General features: G+C 44.2%; 1 protein-coding gene across 1 annotated transcript in view; it reads right to left on the minus strand.

The window, feature by feature from the left end:
* The window catches only part of LIAS (lipoic acid synthetase), a 240,983-nt gene that overhangs the window by 184,435 nt on the left and 30,263 nt on the right, over positions 1 to 26,285 (minus strand). Inside the window, exons 2-3 of the mRNA XM_085642245.1 lie at positions 14,263 to 14,432; positions 4,399 to 4,492 (exon numbers count right to left, since the gene is read on the minus strand). Of these exons, the coding sequence (XP_085498371.1) occupies positions 4,399 to 4,492; positions 14,263 to 14,432 (264 nt within the window). The remainder of the gene's footprint in view (positions 1 to 4,398; positions 4,493 to 14,262; positions 14,433 to 26,285) is intronic.

Raw genomic sequence — 26,285 nt, forward strand, 5'->3', positions numbered from 1 at the left:
AAAACTTCACAACATGACACGTTTTAAAAGACTTATCTGTCAGAAAAAACACGATGTTACCCAATCCTTCTCTCACAGTGATTCCCAAATGCACACACACTCACAGTGGGATTCTACACAAGCACCACTATCCCTATGAGTTTACCAAAACTCATTCACTACAGTGCAAGTGGTAAGGGAACTGCACACAATCTACATATTTCAGAACTGCAATTCACTGTCAATGCCGGACTCATATAATGAATTCATAAGCCATAACGGTCTTCTAATGCTACTAAAACTTAACAACATAACATGTTTTACAACACTTATCTGTCAGCAAATACACGATGTTACCAAACACTTCTCTCACAGTGGTTCCCAAATGCACACAGACTCACAGTGTGATTCTAGACAAGCGCCACTATCCCTAGGAGTTTACCAAAACTCATTCACTACAGTGGAAGTGGTAAAGGAACTGCATACAATCTACATATTTCACAACTACACTTTAATGTCAATGCCTGACTAATTTAATCAACGCATAAGCAAAGACTGGCTTCTAAAACTACTAAAACTTGACAACATGACAGGTTTTAAAACAGTTATCGGTCAGTAAATACACGAGGTTACCAAATGCTTCTCTCACAATCCTTACCCAAATGCACACAGACTCACAGTGTGATTTTAGACAATCAACACTATCCTAGGACTTTACCAAAACTCATTCACTACTGTGGAAGGGGTAAGGGGACTGCACACAATCTACATATTTAAGTACAGCACATCAGTGTCAAGGCATGACTCATTTAATCAACATATAAGCAAAGACCGGATTCTAATGCTACTAAAACTTCACAACATGACAGATTTTAAAACACTTATCTGTCAGCAAATACATGATGTTACCAAATGATTCTCTCACACTGATCCCAAATACACACTAACTCACACTGATTCTAGACATGCACCACCATCCCTAGGAGTTTACCAAAACTCATTCACTACAGTGCAACTGGTAAGGGAACTGCACACAATCTACATATTTCAGGACTGCACTTTTCTGTCAAAGCCGGACTCATTTAATCAAATCATAAGCCATAACCGTCTTCTAATGCTACTAAAACTTCACAACATGACAAGTTAAAACAGTTATCTGTCAGCAAATACGCGATGTTACCAAATGCTTCTCTCACAGTGGTTCCCAAATGCACACAGACTCACTGTGTGATTCTAGACAAACAACACTATCCCTTGCACTATACCAAAACACATTTCTTCATCTAGAAGTAGTACTACATTTTAGTATAGAAACATAACATAACTCATTTCACAAATTCATAAACAATGACTGGTTTCTAATTCTACCAAAATATAAAAACAGCACAGTTATCTGTCTAGAAACACATGAAAAACACAAATGCTTATCACAGAATGGTTTCTACATGCACACACATTGTAGAGAAAAAAAGTACTCCCTACACTTTAGCAGGAAAAATACATTAGTCTGATTAAAATCAAAATAGTCTACATACATCCCCTCACAATTAAATAACTCATCTTTCAAGTTCTTTTGTAGATTAAGAAGTATATCAATCACTCACCATATTTTCTTTTACAGAATCTCTGCACTGTGCATCTCTCAGCAAAAGCAAAGAATGAAAAAGTTTCCCTTTCATTTTCCACACATATACATGTAAACATCAAATCACAATCCTTCGCACATAAACTCAAAAGCAAACACACGTTTCTATTGGTTAAACATTTCAACCCTTTCCAACTGAAATACATTTCAACCCTTCCCCCAATCTGCCTTCTGCCTGTTACCATAGAAACAGGTCATGGAACACTGCACTGAGCTCACAGGTCACAAGTTCAGCACACAATGTTCCTACACAAGACAGGAAGTGTACTTGACTTTTCAACATATCAGCTTATCATATATTATGTTCCTTACAATCTGTTTTTGTTAACCAATAACAATCATACCTTTAAAAAACAGAAATATACACCCTACCTTTCAGTGTAGAAAGTTGTCATACAACCAATGATTTCTTGTCGTTTTCAAAAAACGTTGCCGTGGTTCCGCGCACCCACCGCAAGAGGATCCGTGCATCCAACGCAATAGGATGCGCGCACCATGCGCGCATTTCGCAGTTTTTTTTTTTTTTTTTTTTTAAAAGGGGGGCCCCAGGGGGTCCTTCTGGGACCCCCTAAGCACCTCTAGAGGGTTAGAGTATTTCCACTCTGCCCCCTTTATATGTTTTACACACTTATTCCCCTTGCATCTTCAGCCTCGCTTCTACTGAGGCAGAAAATGGCCGCCAACAGTTCCTGGTTTCGAATGTAGAAAGACACTCGACAGTCAATTAGCATTCAGCGCGCGATCGGGAAGGTGCGCGCTCGGTTCAGGGAGGGTGCGCATACGGTGCGGGTACGGTCCGCGGATCCTCCGCGGCCATAGATATCACTAACTTTTTTACCCTCATTTTCTCAGGAACTACTGAACAGATTCACACAATATATGCAAAAGGCACGAGTCCGAACTGAGGACTACCTCTTTGCCAAATTTGGTGTCATTCCGTTCAGCGGTTCGGGCTGTAGCTGCAACAACAGGTCCTATGGGAAATTGCATGGGGAAAACGCGTTTTGGGACCCCCCTTTTTTCTCGGCCCCCGCTTGACGGATCACCGCAAAACTTTCAGGGTAGGAGCGGAGCGAAGCTGGCCAAAAGTTTGGAAAATTTCGCGAGGACTCGTCAACCGGCACCAACGTTATTCCAAATAGAATGTTGCAAATTTCCTATGGAAAATAGGTCCTAACTATAACTACCTACTGGCAACCGCCAGTAGGTAATATATATATATATATATATATATATATATATATATATATATATATATTTTATTTTTTTAATTTTGTTAACAGTACCCTCTTCCTCACTAGAACTTCACAATTAGAAGTTATGCGCCTCCAAAGGCGCTGGAGAGGCTAGGTCTTCTCCATGAACAGGTAATCCTTTGCACAGGGAGTCTTGGTCTGTATCAAAGCGGACGCACCACTGCAATCCCATATTACCATAGTTGACAAAGAGGCGATATGTCCTAAATGAAAAGCACCTCAACGGCAACCCCATTACAGAAGGCTGGCTAGCATATATGCCCCCAATTAGGAACAACCTGCCTTCGTTAACAAATTATCCAGTAAACTTGCACAATGGTCTGGACTCCCTTGGCTGATAAGGGGTAATTTCATTTGTGTCCTAGACGTGTCCATAGGCAGGTATTTCTTCACCCAATGATCCTCCACCACAGGCCCCCACTTTGCACAACACTAGGCATCTTGCCCATTGGCTGGATCAGTGGTCAGTTATTGATACTATTCCCTTCACATAACCTCTTTGTGTGCCCTACAATGTTGTGTTCAGTAATCAGGCACACTGAGTTATAAAGCCGTACGCTCTTAGATCACAATCCCCATGTCCTGGACTAAATTGGGGTTGTACCAACCTTTCAATCCCAACATGGCTGCTACAGCCTTCACGGCTCAAGCACTCAGCATTTCCCACCACACTACGCGGTAAAGTACTTCTTCCTCATGTGCTGTGGAATGGGACACATTCAAAGTTACTATTAGGGGTCAGTGCCTGGGCATGGTTGTTAGTGTTCACAAGGAGCTGGGGCTTAGAGATTACGGCGATGGAGTCTGTACTGCTTGCGCAGGAGAACCAGGCTGTATCAGATGCTTACAGCTGCCTGTTCCAAACACGCTGCCTTATTTGAGTTTTGGTACACCTGGGAAGTCAATTGTTCTTAGGGGAGTAACTTGGCTATCCAATTTGAGTGCAACCGTACTTGTGACCCTCAGACAAATGCACACATCACAAAGAATAAGGATCCCCACAGTCCAACAAGCTCTAAAGGGCCTAACACAGCTGACTGAAACCTCTTTAGTGCTCCTCTTCAAGAACAGAGTCAGTCAAACACCACACAATCATAGGAATCAGTTCCTTCTTAGTAATTTGTCTGGCACAACTGTAGATGGACAACTTGCACAAGATATTTGCAGGCTGTAGTTCAAATGACATTCTATGCAAGGGTAAAAAACTTGTTGTAGGCTCCATGGCAAGACAACTTAAAATGGGTCTGTCCTCTCCAAGGAGTGTTGATCTCTTTCCTCTGCCTGCCATATCACCCACATCACAATACCAGTTCTCATCTACATTCTGTAACTGAAATCTTAAAATGCTCCTTCTGTGTGGAAAGGTGAAGAGGCATAATGTCTGTCCTTTGATATACTGACTTATTCCAGAATTCAGGCAATCCTTATACAGTAAACAGTCCCTTACAACTCACAAAGTAGGCGATACTACCATGTATACAAACTTTTCTTTAAAACAATTAAAGAAATTCTACTTACAGTATGAAGATTCAGGTTGCGCAATGTGTTCTTTAGCTTGTTATAATTTTTCCCTATTGGGATTTCTGTTTTTAGCCACGGTGGAAGCCTTAGCCTGAGAAAGAGAAACATTTATTTAAAGGTTTTAGGTGGGCCGAGCATCATTTCGTTATAAAATGTATCATGAGTAAAACAAGCCCATAGTGATTTAGTCAAACTTGCATGTAAAAGAACAATTAAGCTAATAAATGATCAATTATATTCCAGACGTTTGGCAGCTCTTCATATCAAACAGCATTTTATTATAAAACTAATAAATAAAAAGTAAAATGCAACTTAAAACTGTAAGCATCTGTTCAAAGTTTTAGTGCAGCAGATTCACAGGTCTAGCATACCGCTGCCATCTAGTGCTGGGCTCAGATTTTAGCAGGTTGGTTTTGTTCAAAAAAGTATTTTGAATCTTCAGATGTGGTGTGACTCATCCTCTTAAGTATCTACTGCACATGGGCGCAAACTCGGTGCTAGATTTTTTTTTACAACGAGTGAGAGTATAAATGGAGTTTAAAAGTAGTAAGGTGCATGAAGCATAGTCACCAGAAGAACGAGATGTGAAAACAACACAGATGTCTGAGTTTTGCATTTTCTGTCTTAGAATGTGTGGATGTGGATACTCATAAATAGCATAGACTGTAAACCAGTGCCCTCCACAAGTGGCAGCCAGCATGTGGATGATTCAGATGTCTGGAGCCAGGTGCTTAACACAGTCTTGCCGATCATGGCTTGCTAACGGGTTAATAGGTTCAAAAAAGAACAATTGATGGCAAGAATGTTGAACATTGTCAAACATTCACCCCAGTAGAGAGATCCGGGCCTAAATCCATCATTTTTTTGATGTTATGTTAACTGTTCTTATAGAGCGCATGGCTGCCCCAGCAACGGGGCGTCCCAGCGCTAAGACTAACAGGAGCAGACAGGGAATTGAGTTAAACTATAGGTTGGAGAAAAGCCAAGTCTTGATCATTTTCCTGAAGGCCCAATGATCTTGCGTGCCGCGAGCAGCAAGAGGGATAGAATTCCAAAGGGCGGGTGCCATAGCTTTAAACGAGCATCCCCCAGCTCACGGACACGACGGTATTTAAGCACATAAGATACATGTGCATTCTGGGATGCTAATTTCCATTCATTATGTGTTTGTTTGTATTGTTTTATGTCCTTTCTTTTTACAGGTACAAAGCAGAGAGAGAAGCACCCTCTTACCCATATTGCAACTTAGCAAGTGAAACACCTAGCGGGTCACTTACACTCAATTCCTGACCATGCCTTTTTAGATCACTTCACGAGCACTTCACACACTTATAGGTCCTGAAGAAAGCCAGCTCATTACCAAGGCCTGGCTGAAACATGTTAACCATACAGGATGTGGGAGACCATAGATAACTCTACAACACATCCATTGCCTTGTTTTTAACAGTGCAAAAGGAACGCTAATAAAATTACCTAGTATAGGAATTGGGACCCGAGGACAGTTTTTAATTGACACTTACACGCGATCACCGGACACTCATTTCCCACGAAACCAGCTCCGCTGTAAACAGTCGTTGAAGCACACCCAGGACACATTCGGTGTCACCGGGTGAAGCCCGATGATGAAGCATGCCACCAACTAGGTTGGTGGGTGAGGGCTTTCAAATGAAATAATATTTCTTTCTTCCGTACAAACACACTATCCCTATGCCCTTTGAGGCTGTGCCCATAAGGAACAGGGTAAGATTGATTTGCATATGGCTGAGTCCGAACTAGGGTGGCGTGGTGAGCAAAAGAACGATGGATTAAACCCAGATCTTTGTGACTGGATGTGAATGTTTGCATTGTTCAGCATTCCCTACATCATTTGTTCCTTTTGGGTTAGTGTTTGGTAGAGGTGTGTGGTGTTGACCAGGTGGCTGCCTTGCACAAATCTGCTAGCTGGGTATTTCCTACAAAGTAACACACCAACACCAAAAATCCTATACCTGAAACTTATTCTCTTTATCTTGATTCAATAGTCATACACAATATACTCTATAGTGCCTACTTAACCACAGAGAGGCTCTGTAGAATGTACACATCAGCCATTTCTACTTTCCCTCGATTCTCTACTTCACATGCAGACATCAAACATATATTTTGGGACCGGCCAAGCTCTATTTTTTCTGGGGAACAGTCTGAACCACACTCTTGACTGCCACCGACTGCCATGAGTTAAACTCTAGGGTTGCCTCCTGGGGCTCCATAGGCACGCAAAGGCCAGGCGAGAAGTAACTAAATTCCTAGAGTTGGCCTTCCTTATTACCCAAAGGTTGATCACAAAGCAATGGAAGTCGTTCACATTGGCTGGGATAGCGCAATGACATGCCGAGCTGCTCGGTTGGGCTGAAGTATAATCTTTCGTGTTATAGCGCAAACAGGAGAGGGCTCTCCGCTAGAGGCCCACTGCACCATAGTGGGATGAGGTGGTTTTCTCCTTTTGGGACTGCATAAAAGACAACACTAGGCCACCTTAGACACATACACTCCCACGCAACTACATACATCCACAGCCAAACTCCACACAGACACCCCCTGATTCATGGAGCAGCTACACCTTCCCAGCCCTCTTTTTTCCCACCATATTGCAGGGAGAACAAACCGCCAAGTACGATCTCACCAATAAAGACATTGAGAAATGCCCTACCTCAAGTACACTACCTATGGAGACCAGGCCTGCTGCAGTTACCTTTTACCGGTTTTGTTTTAGGAGTTCTTTATTCCTTTACTCGCCACACAGATTGTGGATGTGATCTCCCAGTCATGCACCAAAATACACCTGTTAATCACCATGAACAAGAACACGTTGTACCCGGTTTCACCAACTATGTGTGGGCACAATGCCCCTGTCCCCACTTTGCTTTGTCGATGATCTGTGTTTACCATATCTATATAGGAAATGAAAAACCTACTCAAACTTTTTTTTTAAAATATCTTGATTCAATGATCAATGTATATTGGGACTTCATGTCAAATGGCTGTAAGGGCCTCAATGACCATGAAGGCAGCATGCTTCATCATCTGGCCCCTCCTGTCACTGGTCAAGTAGATCCAGGTGCACGCTGTTACCTTTAATAGGACGCTCCAAGGGTATTTTTGACGTTGACAGGATAGTATTGGGTGCCCTCCTACGTGTGAAGAGTCATTGAGGGTGTAAGACTATTGCATTTTGCAATTTGAATGTTTTTTACTGTTTGGCATGCTGTTTTACTGTGTGTATATTTAAGTACTCCTATTAATAAAGAATTGTGTCTTTACAGAAATTCACAACTCTAATAGGACAATCAAATTTTTATTACAACTGTATTAATTGTGTTCAACTGTCCGTACACCCACTACACCAGCACCTTCTTTGAGTTAAGCCTTGACTGCTTGCCACATCCAACTGGAAATCAAGTGGGCCTGGGCGGTCAACTTTGCATCACAGAGCGAGTACCCAGTGCCCTTTCAAGTGGTAAAAGTCAGTACTCTCACATTTCACATTGCCTTGTTGTTCGTTTGACAACAATAATTGGGGAAAAAGTCGGATTGGTTTCTCCTTCTCAACATTTCTTGTAGCTATTATGACCAATCATTTATATAACTACTACATGAGTGTATTTCTTTCATTTCTTTCTGAATAGTTTTTATTGTTTTCATGAACCAAAATAGCCAAATATGCAGTGCAATCATGATGTCCTGAATACACCCAAAAAGGCAGTATTGCACGTTATATCACATCATCTAGCAATCAAATGATAATAGGTCCACCATTTCCCCCAAATCTTGTGATGTTTATGAGGGCATCCACTGGCTTTGTAGATGGATTCCTCAATTTTTGCATGCTAATCCACTGACCCACACCATTCGACAGTAGGAGGCAGGTCAGGAGATTTCCAGTATAGACCACAGTCTTCTTGGGCTATAAATGTATATGTAAAATGTAAATTGATACTTGTATAGCGCACTACTCACCCGCAAGCGTCTCAAGGCGCTTGTACGAATACCGCTGTGGAACCCATCCTGGCTTTCCCTGTGAGGCGTCCACTCCTGGGCACCCCCAAGGTGGAGGCCAGGCATCCTTAGCGTTGTGGGGGCCGTTGTGGAGATTAAGCAAGCTATTGCCCAGAGTTGCAGAGTGGGACTCCATGATTGGAATAGGCACCAAGATTTTTTGAGCCCAAGACCCGCCGAGGCAGGGAATTGAACCCTGGTCCCGGGCTAGACCTCTGCATCAGGGTCTGCCGCTCTAATCATTGAGCCACACTTCTCCACTTCTTATAACAGTTCTAATCCTAACCAAGACACATTTCCTTCTATAGACGGCTGCATCCTCCAAGATATGAAAGCGTGCAATGTGGAGATAACAGTCAATCATCACCTTACTATTTTAGCGAGGATAGAGAGCAAATCATACCAGTGCTTTATCAGGACCAGATAACTTCAGACCATTTGGAAAAAATCATTCACTAGCATTGCATTGGGAGCAGAGGTGTGATAGAATTGTGCCCGCTCACAATAGACTCTTAGGAAGTAAAGTATATGTTGTGCTGGTAATTCTAATGTATGAGGCATAGTTGTGAGGTAATGCCCAGCTCGCGAGGGGCCACATTAGAATCCCTTCAATCGCTATCGCCCATGAGGCCCATCCAGCCTTCCCATCATTCCTTAAGCACCACAAACAGGTCTGGTGCATTTATGGAGAGGGATTCATAGATATGTATCCTTTCCTGTTTCTAGTACCTATTTGTAGTAAATTTCTGTGGCGTTTCTTCAGTGCTTTCCAATGTCTTAAAAAAAATAATTAAACAGCGATTATCAGTGTTTACTGTATTTTACTCCATAAAGAATAATGGGGGTGGTTTTTTCCAGTACTTATAAAGAATTTGGCTTTTAATTCCTTCCTTCCCTTGTTCATTCTTACTGTCCTTCTTTACTGCTCCCAATTCCCTTGTCTGTGCCTTCTTCTTGAACTTGCTTTTACAAGTAACTTCTCAATACTTTCCTTACCACCCAGCCATACCCCAGCACCCAAGCTCCTTGTAGGAGGGATGGGCAGATATAAGGACGTGGAGGCTAAGTAGGTTTATGGATTTTTGTGGTTTATTAAGTGTCATAGAGTAAAATGGATGATTATTGATCTGTATGAGTTGTTTCTTAGTTAGGATGGACAGGCTCTTCCTGTCTAGTGAGGAAACGGATGATGGGTTTTCCTTCTGTCTGGTTTCTGTGCTGTGAACCTATTGGCTGCCTTTCCCATGCCAGGCCCCATTACTCCAATCCGACATCAGTTCTCGCTTCCAACCATCCATACCCCTCCGGACTTCGCGTTCCCTTCTCCTGTGTCACTCACCCGCTACGTTGAAACTCTCCTGAGTTGCGGCGGGCCCAACAGCATCCCCTGGCGGCATCCACCACTCTTCCGTTTATGTCTTGGGTGACTCGTCGAGGTTGGGGGCAACGTCCTCCCGGCATCTGTTTTCCTTGCCTTGGTCTTCCTGTGACCCAGTTGGTACTTCTTCCCATTTGGAATTCCCACTCTCTCTTCTCTCTCCTTCCGGTCGCCTCTGTGTTTTTAACACATCTTTCTCTGTCACCTGATTGGTTCTCAGCCGTCGAGGTCCCGCCTCCCTGTTCAGAGGCAGAGTAGTCCTGTCTTTTGTAGGTCCCGCCCGCTCTCACCCTTCGTTTCTCTTTTGCATTACAGGTGCTCCGAAGGCTAGACACAACAGAAGAGTGGACCCTGGTGTCTATGACAGGTAAGTTGTGGGGTTCAGGGGTATCTTCCCCACACTCCTCTTTCCAGAAGTCCAGTTCCACTCCATGTCTTGGATGTGCATGTATGGCTATATGTATGCACCTCACTATGGCTGGATTGCAAAACATAAAAGATTAATGGTGATAATTTAATACACACCACTGATGCATTTTCTTCTAGCAAATAATGATCGAAGGAATGATTTTTTTTTACCTAGAGCATGCAATATGTATGGTGGGTGCTCGGTGCGCCATCATTCAAGCCTGCATCACACTAACCTTTTGTTTGTCTCAAGACACCAAAAAACGTCTGGGCAAATAAAATGCGGTATTAGTGTCAACTATGGGCCTATTCCTGATCTACTTCCTCATAGGGGAGGAGTCTGCAAAAAAATTAATATAGATACTTTTAGCTATAGGGGCTTTGGTGACAGCAAATTCTACTGCTGTATAAAGTAGCTGCTGAATTGGAAAAAGGCGTCATGACATGCCTGTGAAGTTTATTTGAAAACCAAGGGCCGCTAAGCATCGATTTATGCCAAATGAAAAGTGTGCAGTGATTTCATGTGTGCGTAATTATGCAAAATGATGGCAAATTATGAAAAAGTATGCGCAATTAAGTGACATGCATATCGGTCATATTGTACTATATTTATTGCAAAATGCCGCCTCCCATCAATTTTTTTATTTATTAGAAAACAACAACCGCTTGTATTCTGTTGATCCTTTGCACCTGGGGTAAAGTACAGTGATTTGCACCATTCATGGTAAATTGTTGCTGCCAATAGTGCATAATTATGCACAATGGCGTAATTTCGCATAACCAGCATAAAGCGAAATTCTCAAAATCACGCAAATTATGCCAGAGCAATTTAAATTTCGCATGGAGGCAGTAAGAATGAAACTTGAACCCTTTGATCCTGTTGCTGTATCATGAACAGCTTCAACTTCTGTATGCAGGGTCAGAATGGATCCATGAATTTGGTTTTGTTCAAATTGTATGACCCATAGCACACACTATGAAACAGAGAACTGTGGTTGGCTCGTCATGTTTCTGAGCTGCACGGTCAGCTGCTCATACTCCAACTTGTTTTTATTTCTATTTTCATGTATGCACTGGAGGTAGCAGATTTTCTGCAAAACTGGTGTTTGATCCCTTCTGAGTCTATGGCATTGTTGATGAAGATGTTAATGATATGGTCCTTGTCCTTCTTTATGAGGGGATGTGGCTCTGATAGCCATGCTTTTTAGACTATCAAGCAATCAATCAATCATACAGTAGATTTGTAGAGCTCTACTTGTCACCGCTGAGAGTATCCAGGTGCTGGAAGGGTCCAGTTGATTAGCAGAGTAGCCAGGTCTTCAGGGACTTTAGGAACTCTGAAAGAGATGGGGAGGTGTCCGTATATGAAAGGGAAGCTGTCATCTACCGGTTTTCAATTCTAAGTAGGAGAAGAAGCAACCTCTGCATCTGCTACATCAGATGTGGGGGTGGAGGAGGGTTAGAGAAAGGGCTGCAGAGCAGAGGTGTATTTTGGGCTTATGGAAGTTCAGGCTGTGGTTCAAATGGGCGGGTTCGCAGTTGTGTAGGGATTTGTATACATGGGTCAGGAGCTTAAACTGGCCTCTTTTTAATACAGGGAGCCAGTGGAGTTCCCACACTAGGGGGTGATGTGGGGTAATCTAGGGAGATCCAGGACGAGTCTGGCTGTGGTGTTCTGTATGGTCTGTAATAGTCAGAGGTGAGCTGCCATCCTTGCATAGAGAGCATTGCTGTAATCCAGTTGGTTTGAGATGAGGGCCTCGATGATGGTGTGTCTTGAGGTTTGGGGTAGCCACTTGACTATCTTACAAAGCATGTGGAGGATGAAGAAGCAGAAGGAGAAAACAGAGTTGACTTTAAGTGTCATGGTTAGCTTGTTGTCCAGAATGATGACCAAGGTTCTTAGCATGGCCAGTGGGGGTAGGAGTAGGTCCAAGCTCCGAGTGCCACTGGGATGCGTCCCATGGGGATTTTTTGTTTCAGAAAATCAGTACCCTCTGTCTTGTCTGTGTTGAGCTTCAGTCAGTTGTCCTTCATCCGGTTGGCGACATCTGTCATGCAGTTGTGGAAGTTGGTCTTGGTGGTGTCTTCAGAGAGGGAGAGGATGGGTTGTGTGTCGCTGGCGTACGATATGAAGTTGAGTGCATGGGTTTTGGTGATGCTGGCCAGAGGTGTCATAAGTGTTGAAGAGGGTGGGGCTGAGCGAGGATCCTTGGGTACTCAACAGATGATTTCCTTGGGTTTGGAGCGGTTAAGGACTTTTTGCTTTCTTCAGGTGAGGAAGGAGGCGCTCTATCGGAGAGTGCCTCCTTGGATGCCTATGCTGTGCAGTCTTGTGATGAGTGTGTGGTGGGAGGCTGTATCGAAGGTTGCTGGGAGGTCTAGGAGGATCCGAGCCGCAGTCACTCCTTGATAAAGTAGGGCTTGGATGTCATTGGAAACCGCGTTGAGGGCTGTGTCGGTGCTGTGGATTGGGAGGAGGTTCTGTTTCAGATGTGAGGAGAGTTGTTGGTTGATGGCTTTTTCTAACACTTTGGCTCGGAACTGGAGCAGTGAGATTGGTCAGTAGTTGTTGAGTTCACTGGGGTCTGCCAATGGTTTCTTCAATAAGGCATTAACTTCTGCGTGTTTCCAGTCCTTGGAGAAGGTGACTGTGGCAATTGAGGTGTTGAACAAGGTGGTGAGTATGTGGCTGATTCTGGCTTTGCTTAGGTTGAAGATGTGGTGGGGGCATGGGCTGGCTAGGGCTCCTGAATGGACTGGGTTTATGATGGTGGAGATGTCCTATGAGGCGAGCTTGCTCAATTTGGTTAGTCGGGTGTCTGTGGTGGTAGCGGGGCCAGTGTGGTGCTTGAAGAACTCAGTGGCCCTGGGCTGGGATTTGAAGTTTCTGTAGATGTTGCCGATCTTGTTGTGGAAGAAGTTTGCAAAGTTGTCTCAGAGTTTCAGTGAGGGGGTAATGTTGTTTGTTGCAGCTGAGGGGTTGGAGAATTATTTGACGATGTTGAAGAGTTTGTTTTTTGCTGTTATTAAGTTCATTTTCTTCTATTCCCTCAACTGTCTGTGGTAGAGGTTGAGTGCTGTCTTGAAGGCAGTTGTGTCCTTGATGGTGCGCCATCTCTTTTCCAGTTGTTTAGAGGTTCTGAGGTCTTCAGTGTACCAGCTCGACTGCTTGGTGGACCTTCTAGGGGGGGGGGGGTTGTTGCTGATGGGAGCGACACTGTTGGCGCAGTTGGTGATCCAATTGTTGAAGTTTCCGACGTTCTGGTATAGGCTGTTGGAGATGGGGTGGGTGGTGTTGAGAGAGCTGATCCCTGTGTCCCTTGAGACTTTGCTCCAGATACGATGGGGGGCATTGGGCAGACTGGGGGAAGGTGATGTCAGTGAGTTGGTGATATTCTATTGCTGTGGTGATGTCATTGAGTGCATGTTTGGTGTCCTGTTGATGGGTTACAAGTGTTTTTGTCCCACAGCCACTTTCAGTCCATTTGGCAAGCATGCATAGGCACATCTCGCCTGCATTGGCCTAGTACATCTTGCTACTTGCATCTATCTTCTTTGTTTATAGGCACACATCCTTTTGGACTACATTTGAATTACACATCCTGTATCTTATATAGCGTAAAGCACATCTTAGAAGCAAGTAGGTATGAACTCAAAGTTTAGGGTGCCCACCACAAGCAACAACACTGTTACAATTGCATCACATATAGTAACAAAATGTCATCTCATTCAATACATAGTTTCTTATTTTTCACTATACAAGGAATGAGCTGCCACTGTCGCTTTCATTTTGGGCAAGACTTGCCAGGGTGGTCATTTACAGGAAGATTGAAAAAAAAGTTACATTGTGCACTTGTTGTCCCAATCTGATTATCTCAGGCTAAGATGTTTGCTGATTAAAGGGGCTGAAATTGGCAGATAGGGTGCCTACCTTGACATTCTCCCCAACAGAGTAATAAAAAACCGACCTCTTCCCAGACTTTGATTGGCTGACAGGTTTTCAATATAGCACAGTGTAGCATTGAATTTATGAATACCTTTCTCCTTTCTGGCGTTTTAAATTTCCTTTATACTCGTTCCATCTACTCTTGTCAGATAGTTCACCAGATATGAAGTCTTGCAGATCAGGTCCATTCTGAATGATCTCTTTCCTGTCATCTGGAGATGTGCTGAACTCTCTGTTTAGCCTCCAGTCATTATTTCTTGCCTTGAAATAAAAAAAAACATTGTTACTTGAATCCTATGGCAACTCAAGCTGCTTTGCAAACTGGTCACACATGCAGTAGGTAACCTTTGTTTTCATCATGCTGTACCATTCTCTAAAGGGCGCTATTGATTATTTAATATCATTTAGATTTATTTGGCACTTCACAGTGTCCAAGTCCATTACCATTAAGATTGGAGAAGTTTTTAATCACAAGTTTCCTACTTTTGGCTTAGACAGCAAAACTGAACTCGTGTTGTATATAAGCACTGGGGATCCTGACATAGCCAATATTTCCACTGCATATTCATGCCATCCACAGTGCTAGTAAATTTTCACAAAATACTTAAACAAGCTCCAAGGGAATGAATTCTGAATTTTGATGAAAAATGCCAGGGCACAAATGTGCCTGAAACACATTACAATAGGCTGTGGATCAAGAGGTGAGAAAGAGAACCAAGGCCTTTATATAGTAAGGTGAGGTCACAAACCAGTCAGTCTTTTGAAGCTCACCCTCATATTGCACTAGGACTGGTGTACTAATCCGTTACTGCACAAAATATTCATTTGCGGGCAGTTGCAAAACAAACCTCGTGCCACATCAATATTTATGAGTCAGGAGTCTGCGACTCTGTGAATAGCTTTAAACACAGGGATGGAGGTCTGAGAGGGACAGCGAATCTCCCTCCATACACTCACTTTCACTGAATGCCAACTTAAAAAAAAAAAAATAGCTCACACAAACTACAGTGACAGGCTTTTTGTTAATGCTGCATAGATCAGAATCAAAAAGGTCTTTTAGGAATATTACTCAATATCACCTACTAGTCCTAAATATATTTGCTTTTCTTATATCCAGGTCTCTGTGTCTTTTATTCCTTACAATGTTTAGGTCTTGGCTAGCGTAGGCTGCGCACATGCGCAGTCTCGCTGGCGAGATTTAACGTTTTGAGGGATTTTCGGTAAAGGGCTTTAAGCCCCGCCCCTCTTTTCCATTGGCTGGCGTCACCGTTTATGGTAAATGGTGGCCAGCCATTGGAACAGAGTTGGTGATGACGTATTTGCTCGGCTTTTTGAGCCGTCCCATTTGGACAGGATTGTTTGCCTTCCTTCTGCCGTGAAATCTTTCTTATCTTTATGGGGCCATGTGTTTGAAACACATGGCCCCATAAAGACAAGAGATCGTTTGCGACGAAAGGAAAGCGCGGTTTTTGGGACCGCGTATGCCTTTTGCTCTGCCTAAGCCGCCTGCGTCAACTGCCTGTTCCCTGACTCTCCCTTTCCTCGGGGTGGCTGCCCTCAGTGTGTTTCTGCAAACCGCAAAAGAAGCTGCTCGCTGACTTCTGCAAGCAGCGGTGAAAAGGCAGTCCTCTTGGGTAACTTGTTGTTTTAGTTGTTCTACAGATTAGGCTATATCTGACTGAGGAGTCCGAGAACCGAGGAGGTGTATATTTGAGGGGTTCAGGGTGGGGAGAGACACAGAGAGAGAGAGAGAGAGCGAACAGGAGAGAGAGAGAGAGAGTGTTTTTGAAAGGGCACCATTATCCTTATAGAACTGCACCGATGGTTGCTATGTCATCCCTGCCACAAAACACCATCATGACTGTTAATTACCGTTTACACCGCAATTCACCTGTTGAGTGTTTATCACTCGCAGGCCCGCCAGTACATCAGCGGCGGCCCTTCAGCCCGTCACCAGCACTGTGTTTTACACCTTCCGCATCCATCCTTCCAGCTCTCCCAGGCGCCATTAATCAGATGCTGAACGGAGCACCAAGGCACATTATCAAAACAGAGATGACTGGCTCTCTCTTCTTCTCCTGGTTTCTCACCCAACTTTTCCTTTACTCCTTCCCTCTCCTCCCTTCCTGTCTCAGAGAGTTTGGGGCACGCTTGCCGGTGTCTTCACTCCTGACCTTAACTCCCCCCGTCTGCCTACTCCTGCCCCAGCCCCTCGGTCTAACACCTCCTGCCCCCGGGAGCCCCCTGTGCCCTCCACCAGCCGCACCCCGAGTATGAGGGCAGCATGTTCAGCTGTCCTGTCCCGAGACAACCAGCTCCTGACAGCCCCTCTCCCGCTCCGGCAGCTGTTCCCGCAGCACTTCCCCCAACCCTTTCCAACTCCAAGCCTGTCTGGGCAGATCTCCGGGGGCCATTCCACCTTGAGATGACCCCCTCCCAGCCACTTCCCCCTTTGGACACTGGCCTTTATTGGTTAGAACAAACAGGAGGCGTCCTTGTGCAGTATACTCCCTCCCCACTACAAAGGCACCTGGGAGTGGGGGGCTCCAGGCCAAGGACCCCCACCCTCCTCCTTAGGAACAAAGGCAGACCGGGTGCAGACTTCTGGCCAAAGGGCCCAACCTGTTCCCAAGGAGGGCGTTTAGTAAATCCATTGTTTGGGTTTTAATACCGGCTCCGCCCCGTGCCCTCCTGTGATTTTAGTCAGGTAAAGTGAAAAGTCAAAAATTCGGGGAATCTGCAGTTTCTTCCGCCTGGAACCCCAGGGGTTCGATTCAACGCTGATAGCATTTGAGGGTAATAAAAGGTGCGCATCTTTTACTCTTTACACACCGAATTTCCAGGAGTTGTGTGACTGGGAACCTCGGTCCCTCTAACAGAGGTCCCATCTCGGACAGTCGAGGTAGCACGTGCTCCGATGGGTGACTTACAGCCTCCACGAAAGGGTGCTTTGTAAATAAATGTAGGGTGCCAATGACACGGCACGTCATAGCCTCCTAGACCCACTCTGTATTACTCAGCTATACTGTGCATGTAGTGCCTGGATGCGCTCTGTAGGAATTACTCAGCCATAATGTGCATGTAGTGCCTAGATACGCTTGGTATGAATTGCTCAGCTCTACAGTGCATGTAGTGCCCAGATACGCTCTACGTGAATTCCCCAGATCTACATACACTACAGGCAGTGTTTACCTACGCTCTGTGTGAATTTCCAATATCTACACTGCATGCAGGGCCCCCTAGACCTGTACTGCATACAGTGCATAGATAGGCACTTGCATCTGCTCTGCCCGGAGTGCTTAGCTCTGCCCTACTTGTAGTGTCCTACTTGTAGTGTATAGCCTTTGTGCACATGGCATCCAGATCCGCACTGGATGTATTGCCTAATTGTGCTCAGAGTGTAGTGCCTATCTGTGCTTTACACGTAGTGGATAGACGTGATGTTGGCTGGATAGGCACCTAGTGTCTAATTCTGCATCTACTGCCTAGTCCTTCCCAGGGTGCTTTTACCAAGTGTAATCCGCATATAGTAGCGCGCGCCTATATCGGCTCTGCATTGACGCAGATAACATGCCGTCGTGAGTTGATCTGCGCGTGCCCTGCAGGTCACATTATCGAACCGGGACAGGGGGCTGGTATATACAGCTGCACCACACTTTAAGAATGATGCAATAATCAGATTTGTTACTTTATGAATAAGCTTTGAGAAGCGCTTAGAAGAACTCTCCACAGGGGCCTGCGCTTTGCGAAGAGCTGGGGGTTTCAAAGGAGTTAAATAAACTGATGTGCACGGATTTGCTCCCGCACCTCCAAAGAAGGGCGACAGTTCCGAAGCTCTCCTGTCTATGCGCGTGTTACACTAAATGCACCGGTGTCTGTGTAACACGACTGGTTGTGGATAACTGCTGAGTCCCTCTTCCATTTCACAGAATGAAGCACCCCTCCCTTTCCAGCTAGCGTCAGAGGTAGTAAGCGCTATAGAAATACCTCCAACCTCTCGCGTGCATGCGCGTGTTACACTGAGTGCACCAGTGTAGCACGACTGGCTGCGGATCACTGCTGTGTCCCTCTTCCTTTTCACCGAAGAAGCGCCCCCTCCCTTCCAGCTAGCTTCAGGGGTAGTAAGCGCTATATAAATACCTCCAAAGAAGGGGACAGTTTTGAAGCTCTCGTTGATGCCTGTGTTACACTGAGTGCACCAGTGTCAGTGTGACAGGACTGGTTGTGAATCACTGCTGTGCCCCTCTTCCTTTTCACTGAATGAAGCACCCCTCCCTTTTCCAGCTAGCTTCAGGGGTAGTAAGCGCTATAGAAATACCTCCAAAGCAGGGGTCATTCTGTGCTGGTGCTTGTTTTAAAATATATTCTTGGGACGTTTTTTGCGCAAACGGAACACGATTAAGTCATTGAGAAGGGCGTTAAGGGAAAATATCGACTTTTTAACTGCTGACATCCAGCTTTGTGTCATGAAGAAAAAAAAAACGTTACTTCCTTTAGAGGTGGGGGTTTGAGTGTGCGCGTGCTTGCCAGCTGGACGGACCATCGTTTCCTTACTCGTTTAAATAGTTCAGCTTGTATTGTCTCTCTCGGCTCCAAATGGTTAGCATCATGCCAGAGGGCCTTCCCTCCCTCTTCCCAGCCACACATCTCTGCACTAGGAAGCTAGCCAGCGTCCGTGTTTGTTGTTTGCTAGGGCGCATCTGTGTATGTGTGTGAGGGAAGTCAGAGTGTCTAGAAGTCCGTCAGCGGCACTGAAAGCGTTAGTGGGTTACTCAGAATGGCTGTGAGCGTGCGGGATGATCCGCCATAATGTGTATGTTAAAGATGACTTGTGCGCAAGCGAGTGCATTTGCAGTGAGACACAATGTGTGTGTGTAAGAGTGCCTTGTATGTAACTGCAGTAGCTCATGTGTTTGTATAAGCGCATAGAAGTGAAAATATGTCTGAGAAGAATATCAGGGGAATGTCATGTGAAACAGGCTTCTGTTGTGTGCTTGCGCTTCAGATGAGCCCCACTTGTGTAGTCAGTTTACCCTGTTAAAAAAAAAAAAAAAAAGCAGGAGGCCGGCGCTTTCACTTCTTCGTCAGGGGGTTCACGTCACACGGTTTCACCTCTTCAGCTGTTGCCCATTTACAACTCGGTCTCTACATTTCTACCCATGAAACTGCAATGAACAACAGACAAGAAATGCTCCACCAGGAGTCGGGAAAAGTATGTAACCCTTTGTAAAAAATCATGTTCATGCAGTCGCGATATGAATTGTCTGGTGCACAAGAAAACAAGCATTTGCAATGCAATAGGTCTCGCATTTGTAAGAGTTTGAGCTATTGGCATTGTAAAATTACAATGCCTTTTATTTATGTTTTGGTTTTAAAACAAATAAAAGGCATTGTCATTTCAATGTCATTATAAACTCGCATAAAAGCAGTGTGTGGAGTGCAGCAGTGTGCGGCGTGCAGCAGTGTGCGACGTGCAGCAGTGTGCGGCGTGCAGCAGTGCGCGGCGTGCAGCAGTGCGCGGCGTGAAGCAGTGCGCAGCGTGCAGCAGTGCGCAGCGTGCAGCAGTGTGTGGCGTGCAGCAGTGTGTGGCGTGCAGCAGTGTGCAGCGTGCAGCAGTGTTTTGTGTAGCAGTGTGAGGCATGCAGCACTGTGTGGCGTGCAGCGGCGTGCAGCAGTGTGCGGCGTGCAGCATGCAGCAGTGAGTAATGCAGCAGTGTGCAGCAGTGTGTGGCGTGTAGCACTCATAAGCCACAACAAATTATTTTATGTGCAAAACAATATATAGTGCCAAAATGTCACCTCCATGTTGCCGTGCTTTACAACAGAGAACAATTTACAAGCAAGCATTATATGAACATCAATCCATATATAAATGAAAACAATGCAAATAAATCATAAAAAATAAATATACCAAACCAGAGAACACAACGAGGGTACAATTGTGGGAGCAAAAATACTGGGGAAAATATATGTAGCTGCAAGACTAACAAATAAGCAAAACTCTTCAAGTGGGCGCGGCACTTACACATGATTTACTGAGTGCATAAACCTTGCACTAATGAACTGCTTTTTATTTTTTTAAACTCAGCAAGGCAAGAAGAAATTTGAAGGTGAGGAGGAAAAGTAGTGTAGCTGTACCAAATTAGACAGAGAAGAATAAAGAGGGGGGGAAGCACGGCTAAAGGAGGACAAAGTTCAGAAAGGAAGATAAACATGAAGAGTTTAAAAGTAGATTTTATAGGATGTACAGCCACTCTATAGAATTGAGAGATGTCATGACACCCAGATAACTACAGATTGTAATCTCAGTTTATATTAAAGAAAGTCATGTATGCAAGTCATGGTCGATAACTAATTATGTTCTAGCCAATCATAAATAAAGTTCTTCATGAAACTGAGAGCTGAAGGTGGTAGGCAAAACACATTAAAGGTAGAGTATGAAAACACCTTACAGAAATGAGCTGTTTAAGGTCGCCTTTGAGCGTAACATGGGGGTAATGCTATATACAGCAGGAATAATTTATTTGCAAAGTCTAATAACACGCCAGCGTAAAACAGGTCTGAGTACAAAATCTTTAGAAGGCCAGCGGGTCCAAGACTGAATCTGAGCTCCAGAGATCCGTGCCCTACAAAGTTTTTCTTTGTTTAAGTCAAGTAAGCTAGCTGTATGTACAATTATGCCATCAATATAGAACATCCTGAAAATAAATCTAACGTTCACTCGAAGTTTTTTTCCCCAGAGTGAAATTGTCATGCACAGCTGCCTTCTACCGGTACAGGGTACACATTTTGCAGGTCGGAAAACGGGCATTGCCAATTTGTCACACAAGTCTTAAGAGAACAGGGGATTGTAGTAAGGCATTCTGGTCCGGCTTTGGCATAAATGGACTGATTCAATGCAACAGTCTCATTAGGAAAGATATGCTATTAAGCACAGAGTCACTGTATGTTAAGTATTTGATCTAGAATAACGCCTACAAATTAAGCCATCAATAATCCCCCAATTACAGTTCAGTACAAGAAAGCCATCTGCGGGTGAGGGGTACATCTATGGGTTTGAGTTTACTACCAAGAGAAATAAAAAATAATTAAACGCAAAACTGGGGTTCTACAGAAAACCAAAGTGTTAAGAATCATACTCTTAACAGGATGGGGGTCCGAGAGGCTTGCAAAGCAATTGCCAGTTTGAAATACAGTCCGGTATAAAAACATATTATGCTACTAGTAACAGGCCAACTATAAAATTGATACTTTTTGCATGGTTTTATTTACCCAAGACAAAGGAATGAAAAGTCATCCAGCTGAACAAATAACAGCTTACTGGTGGAAACATGCAAGTTTGCAGCTCGCACGCTACTCCAGATCCCTCGCAGAGAATCGGCTAAGTCAGGGATCAGGTCACTCCACTGGCTCCCTGTCAGGGAAAGAATAAAATTCAAAACCCTGTGCATATCGCATCAAGCCTTCCATAGAGCTAGTCCTGAGATTAACCACACACTTCTCACCCCCTATTGTCCCGGTAAACCACTTCGATCTACGAACGCATTCCTTGCTGCAGTTCCCAGAGTCAAAAGGTCCAGAGCAGGAGGCAGGTCCTTCACGCTCAAACGCTGCTAAATTATGGAACTCCCTTCCCTTCTCACTAAGGTCCAACCCTATTCTCTCGTCCTTCCGTAAAGAGTTAAAAACATTCCTCTTCAGAAATTAGTTCCCCCCCTGGATCTCTCCCCCCGTCCCTCAGAGTTCTATTCCCTCTACTTAGCGCTTGGACGCAATCGGGCAGCAGCCGCGCTTTACAAAACCCCTTCATTTCATTTCAGTTTAGGATTGATAAATGCAACCCGATACCCAGACGTGGGAAATTTACCTTCAAAAAACAAAACCGGTAGCTATCTTGCTGATGCGGCCTTAGTATCAAACAAATTGGAGCTTAATTTTATCATGTTCACTTTCAAAATAACAGCTGCTCGAAAACCAGAAAGATGTTGAATCTAAGTGTTGACAAACAGTAATAATCCTGCTAAATATTTGCCACCTATTTATATATCTACTTTATGTGCTGTCAGAACGGAAGACTAAACACTAGAACAAGCCAAGCCACGAAAGTGAAAGTTAAAGTGATCGGGCGGAGGCAGAGGAGAATGCAACTTAATGACCCGTGACGGAGGAGACAGATGGTGGCTGTGTCCGCGAAAGTGATCAGGCAGTGCTTTTCAGGCTGCCAAATGGTGCGCGCGCCCAGCGCACATGCACTGTATTTGGAGGCCTGAAAAGCACTAGTTTGCACTTCCAGGTACACCTCTTACAAAAGCTCTCGCGAGAGCAGCGCTAAAGCGCTGGCTCAGGCGAGACCTAAAAAGTGGTTCCCCCCCAGTTATGATACCGCGTTGTAGCCACACCTCATACTTAAAGTGGGGGGGGGGTTGTGCGTGTGCGTGTGTGTGTTCGTCGTCTCAGGGGAGAGGCTGCTTCTGAGTACCAGTTCCATTATGGGATGTAAGGGCATTCTGTCCTGCACAAGTAGTTCCCTCCCACCTGTGGGCAGTGTAGTGGCTCCTGCTATGCTGTCTTTAACCAGAAGTGTGAGTTCGCTATCTGCTATTGCCTCAATACAACATCGTTCATTAGCGCATCGACTTGTAACACTGGCCGGTTGTGTACATCTGTGTACCTGTTACAGGTAGGTAGGTGTAAGGCACGCATCTGCTAGTTAAACTCGCCACCATCTAAGTTTCATTTCCCAGAAGCAGCTAAGGCGCATGTTATCACAGAGGCACATTAAACAGAGCGCTGGAACATCTATTATCTGGAGCGATTAGAAATGGCCGATGTGCGGTTTGAAGTGCTGGATACAGTTATTATTTAACGAAGGACTTGCAATCAGCTTGACAGGGGCCTGGTTTTAGGGTGGAGAGAGACAACTATTACAGTTTTGAAAGCCGCTTGGGTGGAAGGGATGCAGTTTTCGAAATGGACTCCAATTTGAAACACTGCTTGCTGTCTGGATATAAGAAATGCATTTATGCGTCAGTGTGCCATGTCTGTTTCACAGAGTTTATTGAAATGTACTCACGTTTTTTGTTGAGATCCGATTGGTCAAATAAAATGCATCACCACATCCCCTGAACATGGTTTCCCTCGGACGGGCGGTGATTGTTAGCAAATTCTTAATGGTGCTTTTTTGCAATTGTCTTGTGCTACATTAGATGCGTTTGATGGAGCGTTACGGGCTCGGACATTGGAGCTGGTTCATACAGCGTGGACCGGCAGGTGAAGGGTGCTCGTGGTCCATACAGCGTGTACTTGCAGGTGTAGAGTGCTCTATCAAAGCCAACCAGTGCTAAGCATTGGGTGGGTTGTAAGCCTACTGTAAGTTTTTGCTAAGCCCACAAAAGGTTTTTTGCAACCAGATAGTTTGTGCTCTTTGTTAGGCAAAAAAAAGGCTGGGGGAAAGCATTGGACTCTAGACTCAGGTTCTTTGAGGAAAATATGGCCGTTTTGTGGACATTCTGCAGTCTTTATTTTGGCTTAAAGGAGGAGGTTCTAAGTGGACGGTGGCGACCACTGTGAAATGTTGTAAACACCAACAAAATCATAACTGTGATTATTCGCTGACGAATCCCGGCCTTATTAATGGTAGTAATGGCTTATTACTCTCAACTGATCTGCATATATGATGACTGCTATGCTATGGTACTTATTCACGTGTAAAAGTCGTAAACAATGTTATTTCAACATAACCAATACATAGTGGTTAATTAAGTCTGTTAGTGTTGACATTCCATTGAATAGGCCTTGCAAGTAACCTTTCCTCTGTATAGTACAACATGTGAGTCAATAAGCAGTGCTGTTACTACCTGGATCCCCTGTGCGCAACCCGACAGGGTTACAGTTCACAGGGTGCTAGGATTTCCTTCAGATGAGGCCAAGAACGGAGAGGAATCGTAGTTGTTGAGGACAAGTGTATTTTTTTGTTTACATTCAAACAACCTCTGCGACACATGCTGGAATAAATAAATAAATTATAAGTCACCTAATAAACTACACGGCCACAACGTACAGATAAATTTGAGTAAATAGCCATGTGTTATCGCACGCATAGTTTGCGCGCTGTGGGCAGGGGTGTCACGCAGTGCCCTGCGGTGCAGCGGAGAGTCGATCATTTAGGGGCCCCAAACCTTGCAATTGAAAATAAGCACATTTTTGTTATCAGTTCACAGGTGCTTTGCTGATACTAGCACTGTATTTAAAGTTAATCTTACAAACATTTTTGCAGTTAGTTGATAAAAGACTAAACTATTTCATTAATAGTACCGGAGGCCTTTATTTAATTGTTTAGTTATTTCGTAAGGAGCCTACAGAATATAGGACAATATGATTGACTGAGAAACGACTAAGCTGGAGAATTGCATCTCTATTGGACACTCCTCTTCCCTTTGAGAGAATAAAAATGCAGTCAGTTGCCAGTTTGAGGAACTTAGTTTTTAGGAACCAGGTTATCACAGTTAGTCTTGGGCTCCCTTAAGGCGTAGATATAAAGCATTCCAGTCCTTGGTCTGAGAAACTTTTTCGGTGCATCAATATATCTCCTGTAGTGTTGTCTAATATTCATGCAGTGCTTTCTTTCCATCTCCCTCCCTGGACTTAGAACACAGTTAAAATAAAGTCAGGCGGTAACTTGTGAGCTTCACTCAGTACAGAACAAGCCCTTCCCCCAGGAAGCGCTGGGCATGTCACTTCCCCTCCTCCTCTCTCTTTTTTCTCCTCCCATCTTGTATCTCTCCAGCCTATCTCACGCTCACATAAATACACATCACATAAAACCAATCTATACCACAACCATATAAACACACTCCACACAATGCCATATAATTCTAATCACCATAATTTCACTCAGTGCCACATGGTTCCACAAAATCAACTCGACACGTTTCCATTCCACACCACATAATTCATCAAGAAATCACATAATACAAATCAACAACACCATTACATAACACCACATACAAACAATCCACACCACATAATTCTACATCACGCAAGATAATTAAACTCCACTACATAACACTCCACAACACAAGATACCATACCATATAATTACTCTCCGTGACACACAATCCCACTCCACGCAATTCCAATACACAAAATACCACATAATTACTATCCACATAATACAACTGCATACCACATACATTCACTCCACAACACATAAGTAAACAAGCATTTGCAATGCAATAGGTCTCGCCTTTGTGAGAGTTTGAGCTATTGGCATTGGAAATGACAAGTGAATTTCATTTATGTGTTTTGAAAACCTGTAAGTGGTGCGTAAACACACACTTTGCACTTATAGTCTTTGCTTACGAGAAGCAAGGCTGGCAGTAAAAGAGGCGCAGTTACTGCCAGCCTTGCTTCTCGTAAGCAACGACTAAGTACAAAGTGCGTGTTTACGCACCGCTTGCAGGTTTTCAAAACACATAAATAAAAAGCATTGTCATTTACAATGCCAATAGCTCAAACTTATGCAAAGGTAAGACCTATTGCATTGCAAATGCTTGTTCTTGGTGGATTCAATTCCTTGGTCCCAAAAATGGCCACACCTTGGAATTGCTCAAAATGCATCTGCAAAAGAAACACAGGCTCAGGTCATCTCTCCAGATCCCACAACCCACCTATTTAATCCCACTTGCCTACAAAAGAAAAACAGGTACAGGTCAATTTTCCACGCCCCATCTACCTGAACGAGACCTATTTTTACAGTATTTCCCTCTGTGTGCTTCTTCCTTTTTGCTTCCCACTCACATCAATAAAGTAAAGATAAGGTTTGGAGCTATACCATTGGTAAATTTGAATTTTAGTTCCAGCCAGCAATCTACATTTGCTTACCAATCATCTTTCTTTATTGCGCCCTCCACTCAAGCCGGTCTCTTTTTTGGATGCCACAACCAGCTGACACGTCTGACTCCGACAGTGTGGGAGACGCCAAACCCTGCATGCATTTTAGACACAGTCACGGTATGTGCTCCTACCAACCAGTAAATCAGCAGATGCGAACATGGACTCAGAGTTCCTTGTTTCCCGAGGCTGACCTTCTGACCGTTCCTATCACTGCATTCC

This window comes from Triturus cristatus, chromosome 2_2 (assembly GCF_964204655.1).
Source record: "Triturus cristatus chromosome 2_2, aTriCri1.1, whole genome shotgun sequence".
Taxonomy (NCBI): Eukaryota; Metazoa; Chordata; class Amphibia; order Caudata; family Salamandridae; genus Triturus; species Triturus cristatus.